The sequence below is a fragment of the Mandrillus leucophaeus genome, unplaced genomic scaffold (genome assembly GCF_000951045.1).
Source record: "Mandrillus leucophaeus isolate KB7577 unplaced genomic scaffold, Mleu.le_1.0 Scaffold418, whole genome shotgun sequence".
Classification (NCBI taxonomy): Eukaryota; Metazoa; Chordata; class Mammalia; order Primates; family Cercopithecidae; genus Mandrillus; species Mandrillus leucophaeus.
The window spans coordinates 367,154-374,957 of record NW_012104454.1 but is presented as its reverse complement, the minus strand read 5'-3'; the positions used below and the strand labels follow the sequence as shown (position 1 = coordinate 374,957).

Genomic DNA, 7,804 nt, shown 5'->3' with positions numbered 1-7,804 from the left:
CATGGCGGAGCCGAGCGGGGCCGAGACGAGGCCCCCTATTCGGGTCACCGTCAAGACCCCTAAGGACAAGGAGGAAATTGTGATCTGCGATCGAGCCTCGGTCAAGGAGGTAGTACAGCAGGCGAGAGGCGGGGGGAGCGCGGAGGAGGGGTCTGCGAAGAGATGGGGGCCTCCCTGACGGTCTGGCGTCCTGGAGGGCCCCGGAGAGGAGAGCGGGGGCCAGCTGGGACTCCGAGGAGCTGAAGGGAAGGAGAGTCGGGTAGGGGGCGCCCTGCGAGGGGAGATCTTGGGGAGCGTGGCGCGTGTTGGGGGGCGGGTTTTGCCTTGTGGCCTGGGCTGGGGGCGTGGTGGAGAGTGAGGAGGGGACACCTTGCACCAGGAAGGGGGAAGGACCCTGGGTTTGAGGGGAGTGTGCCGGAGTAGGGGCCCAGGGAAGGTGCTAACCGAGAGAACGGGCCGGGGACAGGCGGAGAGCGCCGGCGCCTACTCTGTACCTCAGAGAACGCCCAGTGTTCTCTGAGCGACGGGGCTGTCGGGGGAGGATTTCCCTGTGCCCAGATCCTTCCCACTCTTTGAAATCGACGTGGTTACATTTGGTTCTCAGCTCTTCTGAGATTTACACGGTGTGCAGTAGGTGCTCAATAAAATCTTGTTGAATGAGGGACTGTTGCCTGTGCTTGCCACCCACTGTGGCCGCTCCATAATTTCACATAGGCGGGGCTTAAGATAGGCCATCTGGTTGGAAGAGAGGGATGTGGAAGCTGCCTCTGCTTAACAAGTGCACTGTTTCTACTTAAAGTGTGTGTTGTGTTTTGTTTTGTGTTGTGTTTTGGAGGGGCTGGTAGAATTTGGGAAGTCTAACTCCATCCTTGCTCCCTCCCTAACCACATAGAATTACTAAATTTCAGAATTTAAATACTGTACTGTTCCCTGCAAAGCTGAATTTGAAAATGGCTATCATTGAGAGACTGTATGTTTAGTTAAGAGCCTGGACTTCAGTGTCAAGACCTGAGTTCTGGTCTGCCTGTGGCAAGTTACCTTACCTCACTGATCCTCAGTTTTCTCATCTTTAAAATGGAGATAAGGCTGGGCGTGGTGGCTCACGCCTGTAATCCCAGCACTTTGAAGAGTTGTAGTTGGGTGGATCCCCTGAGGTCAGGAGTTCAAGACCAGCCTGACCAACATGGTGAAACCCCATCCCTACTAGAAATACAATTAGCCAGACATGGTGGTGTGTGCCTGTAGTCCCAGACACTCAGGAGGCTGAAGCAGGAGAATCACCTGAACCCAGGAGACAGAGGTTGCAGTGAGCCGAGATTGCGCCACTGCACTCCAGCCTGGGCTACAGAGCCAGACTCCATCTCAAGATAAAAGTAATAATAAAATAAAATGAAGATGATAATTACTATACTATATCTTTAACTCGTGAATAGATAGTGCTCAATAACTGACATCTATTTGTTGTAGTTGTTACGAGAATGCTGGGAATAGAGAGGAGAGAAAATTGGGTCTCAGAAGGCTGAAAGTCCAAGGCTGTTGAAGGAGTTGGGGTTGGGGGAGGCTGCCCTGCCTCACAGAGAACTAGTTCGAGGGACTGAAGCTGGGAGGCAGATGGCAGCAAGAGCTTTCTCAGGTGGGAGACTCTGGGATGGAGCTGAGAGAAGAGCCTCTCACTGGTTCATCTCCTTTGTTAAGAAAGGAGATGCTTATTGCAGCTGGAGGAATGGCATCGAGACTACAGAAAGGACTTCCCATGACTAGAGATGAGAGCAACAGAGTGCAGAAGCTGTTGAAGAAGAGTCAGGGTCCCTGGTAGGGGGAGTCCAGGCAGCCTCCACAGTGACCTCTGCCTCTTGATCACAGTTCAAAGAGGAAATCTCCCGGAGGTTTAAGGCTCAGCAGGATCAGCTGGTCCTGATCTTCGCAGGCAAGATCCTCAAGGATGGGGACACACTGAACCAGCACGGAATCAAGGACGGGCTCACTGTCCATCTGGTCATCAAGACCCCTCAGAAGTAAGTTCAGGAGCAGAGCAGATCCAGCTTCTGATTGGGCCTCCCCATCTAATACTTTCTCACTCATTGCTAGACCGTACCCAGAGGGCCTAAGCTGAGGCCCAGGCAGGTAGCTCCTGGATGAATATGATCTCCTCTCTAGGGGAAGGGAACCTGATTTACCACTCCCAGAATGCCCTGAAGACAGATAATACTAGCTCCTTTCTCCCTCTGCTGGTTTACTGACTGCCCTCCAGCCATCACCCCACTCCAGCCTCAGGGCTGCTAGGAGGGGGGCTTGAGTTAAAATAGTAGTCCCACGGCAAGCACAGAGATTGTCGAGGTACCTTCCCTCTTCTAGTGCTCACTCCAACAGGATTCTCCTTTCTCTGTCCTCAGGGCTCAAGATCCAGCTGCTGCCACTGCTTCTTCCCCCTCCACACCTGACCCTGCCTCAGCACCCTCCACCACGCCTGCTTCACCCGCCACCCCTGCCCAGCCCTCCACCTCTGGCAGTGCCTCTTCAGATGCTGGCAGTGGAAGCCGGAGGAGCAGTGGTGGGGGGCCCTCTCCAGGGGCTGGGGAGGGACCCCCCAGTGCTACTGCGTCCATACTCTGTAAGCCCTCAGAGAGGAGAGCACACTCTTGTTTGGGGTTGGAGAGTTGGGGAAAGCCAAGAGGAGGAAGAAACAGGAGTTCCTGATCCTGGTCTGGTGGGATAGGGGACCTCATGACATAGAGTTCCAGACATTGATACTTGATTCAAGTTGGGGAAGAAACTAGTCTGAGGAGTTCTCAGAGGTGGGGATCATGGCTAAGGGTTAGGAGTGAGGGGAGAAATGGGGTTGGGGATGTGGGGAACCCTAGGTAGAGAATGGAAGACTGTGAGTCTGGAGAAAAGTTAGATCCAGCAGTAGCCAGATGGGCCACTCATTCAACAGACCATTGCTGGTTGCCTTCTCTCTGCTCAGTTCTATGTTTGGTGCAGCCTCAGCCTTCAGAGAGGCCTCAGTCTAGTAGGCTCACATTTTTTTGCCAGCAGTGGATCAGGGCTGGGCTGTGGGAATGATTGGAAGAGGAACATGTGAGAAGCATTTGGGGCCTGTCCTGGAGATCCAAATTCAGTGGCTCTGGCTAAGTGAGGACAGGGATCTTGTGGCAGACTGTGACCCTGCCCCCCTCCCACAGCTGGCTTTGGGGGCATCCTGGGGCTGGGCAGCCTGGGCCTGGGCTCTGCCAACTTCATGGAGCTGCAGCAGCAGATGCAGAGGCAGCTGATGTCCAATCCTGAGATGCTGTCGCAGATCATGGAGAACCCCCTGGTCCAAGATATGATGTCTAACCCTGACCTGATGCGTCACATGATCATGGCCAACCCCCAGATGCAGCAGCTGATGGAGCGGAACCCTGAGATCAGCCACATGCTCAACAACCCTGAACTCATGAGGCAGGTGAGTATGAGAGGACTAGAGAGCTGGAGGACGCTGGTGCCCAGCCATGCCCTGCCCAGCCTTTCCTACTTTGTCCTTTATTGATTTGTTCATTCATGTATTCAGCAGTTCTGAACACTGGAGGTACAGGGATGAAAAGACAGGCCTAGCTCTTCAGGAATTCCAGGTGTCAAAGGGAAGTGGGACAAGTAAACCAGCAATTAGAATACAATGTGGTCAGTGCTATCATAAGGATAATCACGGAATCCTCTAGGGACATAGAGAAGAGCTCCTGACCCTACCCTGAGGCTTAGAGGAGGCCTTAAGAGATGTCACCAAGCTGAGACCCAAAGGAGGAAGACTAACCGGGGGGAAAAAGAGAAGAGCATTCAGGGCCAAGGGACAGCAAATATAAAGGCCTGGGAGTGAAAGATAGTAGGTTGTTTGGGGAGCACTGTGGCTGGGCAGGGCCCAGTTGGGAAGGGAGACTGTTGTGATGTTGCTCTTTGGGAGTTCCAGCTCATGGTCCACTCTACCAGAGGATCAGAGTAGACGATCTTCCCAGCAGGGCTGTGGACACCAGTGTTGGACTCACCAGAAGATAACTTATGTAAGGTCAAGGACTTGTGAGTGTTTTGTTCACTGTCTAGAACAGTGCCTGGTGCATAGTAGTCACGCAGTAAATTTTTATTGAATGAATGAATTACAGGACAAGAGATCAGAGTTCTAGGAAGCTGGGCATATCAGTTATAAAGGTGTCTTAGAAAAGGCAAGTGTGGAGCAGATTTGGGAAGGAGAGGAAATGTATTCCAAGTTGAATGCGAACAAGTAGTTACACTCATTTTTCTGTGATGAACTCCCCTGGGGTTGACATAGCCACCCCTTATTGAGATTGTACCATTGACTCCATAGAAGAAAGCCCCCATCCTCAGTGTTTCTCAAGGTTCAGGCAGGCCAAAGACTTGGAGGTGGGAATTAGAGGGTGTCAGTAGCTTTATTCCAGCCTGAATCCTTTCCTTCCCCAACTTGCAGTCATTTACCAGGAATCACAGTATGGTCTTGGACAGACGGACCAACCTGGCTTTGAACACTGTCTTCACCACTCAGTGACTGTGTGTCCCAGGGCAGCAAGTCAGTTAACATCTCTGAGCCTGTTTGCTCATCTGCAAAATAGGGACAGAAATAACCACCTGAGATGGTTATTGTGGAGATTATATGACTTGAATTCTGTAAACTACTTGGCCCTGTGCCCATATACAGTAGGTGCTCAGTAGATGTTAATTTTCTCTTCTGCTTCCTTCCCTTTCTTTCTGTGTCCCTTCTGACTCAGTTTCCTTGTGCATCCTGACACTTCTTTGGACACTCTGAGCCTAAGGGAGGGAAGCTGCTGCCCTCACTTCAGCTGGGATCATTGTCCTCCGCTAGAAAAAGCCAACCAAAATACCCACAGGGAGGCAGGCCTGGAGCCAAGATTACAGTAGAGGAAGGAAGTCCAGTTTATTCTACTTTCTGTCACTGTGGAGCAGTTCCTGGGCCCTGGTCCTGATCCTGACACAGACCCACTTCCTCAAGGCCCACCCTTTTCCTAGGTTGGTGCTCCCCTGGTTCCGGGGCCCATCTTGTCTCTCTCCCTTGATCAGACAATGGAGCTTGCTCGGAATCCAGCCATGATGCAAGAAATGATGCGGAACCAGGATCGGGCCCTGAGCAACCTTGAGAGCATCCCTGGAGGGTATAATGCCCTCCGCCGCATGTACACGGACATCCAGGAGCCCATGTTCAGTGCTGCCCGGGAACAGGTGGGATCAAGGGCCAGGGTAGTGGGTCGGGCTGTCTGGGCTCAATATTCCCTACCCCTACCCCAGGCAAACCTGGGTCTGCTCTTCTTTCTTTCCCCAGTTCCCTGAGGGGTGGGCCTTGGCTTGAAGGCAGTTCTCAACAGTGCATATCCGGGGATGGTCCAATTTGGCATGGACAAAAGATAAGCAGAGGTCCTTGTGGAAGTGGGTGAGGCATAGCATCCATCCAAGGAACTTGACATCCTTCTGACAAACTTCTTGTACCAGGGGCTCAAAGGCCAGGTGGCAGGCCTGAAGTCAGACGCCAGCCCTGATACAACATGTCTCAAGTATGGTCCATGGATCACCTGCATCAGAATCACCTGGGGAGCTTGTTGATAATGAGAATCCTGGTCCCCACCTTTGAGCTGCTTATTGAATCCATTTCTAGGGTTGGGTCCCAGGATTATACATTTTTAAAAATGCTTTATGAATCCTATTCAAGTACATACACACACAAAAATAGATAAAAATATAGCATTCTTTTTTTAACAATCAATGTTGCCCTAACATGTTGCCATATATAATTTCAGGGCCCTTTGGGTTTTTTTTTTTTTTTTTTTTTTGAGACAGGGTCTTGCTCTGTTGCCCAGGCTGGAATGCAGTGGCACAATCTCAGCTCACTGTAACCTCTGCTTCCCGGGTTCAAGCAATTCTGCCTCAGCCTCCCTGGTAACTAGGACTACAGGTACATGCCACCACGCCCAGCTAACTTTTTGTGTTTTTAGTAGAGATGGGGTTTCCCCGTGTTAGCCAGGATGGTCTCGATCCCCTGACCTCGTGATTCGCCCACCTCGGCCTCCCAAAGTGCTGAGATTACAGGCGTGAGCCACTGCGCCTGGCCATGGTTCTTTTTAAAAATTTAATTTTACATGAAACACATTCTATGTTTGTATGTTTGAAAATTCAAAAGTTGGCCGGGTGCGGTGGCTCACGCCTGTAATCCCAGCACTTTGGGAGGCCAACGGCGGATCACGTAGTCAGGAGATCAAGACCATCCTGGCTAACACAGTGAAACCCCGTCTCTACTAAAAATACAAAAAATTAGCTGGGCATGATGGTACGCGCTTGTAGTCTCAGCTACTTGAGAGGCTGAGGCAGGAGAATTGCTTGAACCCGGGAGGCAGAGGTTACAGTGAGCCAAGATCGTGCCACTGCACTCCAGTCTGGGCGACAGAGCGAGACTCCGTCTCAAAAAGAAAATTCAAAAGTTACACAAAGTAAACAAAACAGTATTCTTAAAAAGTATAGAAAAGTATATAGGCCAAAAAAAGGTTTACAGAAGGGATCCCTCTGTTTCCATCTCCCAGCCAGCTCTTTTCTACCTCAGTGGTAGCTAATGTTAGTATTTTGTTTATTTTCCTAGACATATTTAATATTAGGAAATAAGACATAGGTAGAGTTGTAGCCTTTACAAACCCCTCTCCTATTCTTTTTCTCTCCAGAGGTAACTACTACGCTGAAGTTGAAATTGGGGTTTATCATTGTGATTCTTTCATTACCTACGTATATGTCTATAAACATCTATATATTGTCATATTTTTAAATATGAGGTGGTACCTTGCTGGTCTTATTATTATTATTATTATTATCTTTTTTTTTTATTTGAGACGGAGTCTCGCTCTCTCGCCCAACCTGGAGTGCAGTGGCGCGATCTTGGCTCACTGCAAGCTCCGCCTCCTGGGTTCACGCCATTCTCCTGCCTCAGCCTCCCGAGTAGCTGAGACTACGGGCGCCCGCCACCTCGCCCGGCTCATTTTTTGTATTTTTAGTAGAGACGGGGTTTCACTGTGGTCTCGATCTCCTGACCTTGTGATCCGCCCACCTCGGCCTCCCAAAGTGCTGGGATTACAGGCGTGAGCCACCGCGCCCGGCACTGGTCTTATTATTTTGACTTGCTTTTTTTTCTTTTTTTTTGAGACAGAGTCTCACTCTTTCGCCCAGGCTGCCAGGTTGGAGTGCAGTGGCGCAATCTCAGCTCACTGCAAGCTCCACCTCCTGGGTTCAAGGGATTCTCCTGCCTCAGCCTCCTGAGTAGCCAGGACTGCAGGCGTGCACCACCACGCCAGGCTAAGTTTTTTGTTTGTTTGTTTGTTTGTTTTGTTTTGTTTTTTTGAGACAGAGTCTTGCTCTGTTGCCCAGACTGGAGTGCAGTGGCTCGATCTCCGCTCACTGCAACCTCCGTCTCTTGGGTTCACGGCATTCTCCTGCCTCAGCCTCCCAAGTAGCTGGGACTACAGGCGCCCGCCACCATGCTCGGCTAATTTTTTGTATTTTTAGTAGAGACAGGGTTTCACTGTGTTAGCCAGGAAAGTCTCAATCTCCTGACCTCGTGATCTGCCTGCCTCAGCCTCCCCAAATGCTGGGATTACAGGCATGAGCCACTGCGCCCGGCATAAGTTTTGTACTTTTTAGTAGAGATGGGGTTTCACCATATTGGCCAGGCTGGCCTCCAACTCCTGACCTTGTGATCCACCTGCCTCGGCCCCCAAAGTGCTGGATTACAGGTGTGAGCCACCGCACTTGGCCGCTTTTTTTTTTT

The 7,804-nt window shown here is 50.9% G+C and overlaps 1 protein-coding gene across 2 annotated transcripts in view; it reads left to right on the top strand.

Annotated features, from left to right (window-relative positions):
- The window catches only part of UBQLN4 (ubiquilin 4), a 19,282-nt gene continuing 11,478 nt past the window's right edge, over positions 1–7,804 (top strand). The window contains exons 1-5 of one of the 2 annotated variants that reach the window (XM_011992733.1): positions 1–109; positions 1,864–2,015; positions 2,394–2,551; positions 3,183–3,445; positions 5,065–5,223. In XM_011992733.1, coding sequence (XP_011848123.1) covers positions 2–109; positions 1,864–2,015; positions 2,394–2,551; positions 3,183–3,445; positions 5,065–5,223 — 840 coding nt within the window. In that variant the 5' untranslated portion in view covers position 1. Of the gene's footprint in view, positions 110–1,863; positions 2,016–2,393; positions 2,612–3,182; positions 3,446–5,064; positions 5,224–7,804 lie in introns of both variants that reach the window. The other variant, XM_011992732.1, reaches the window with a different exon arrangement.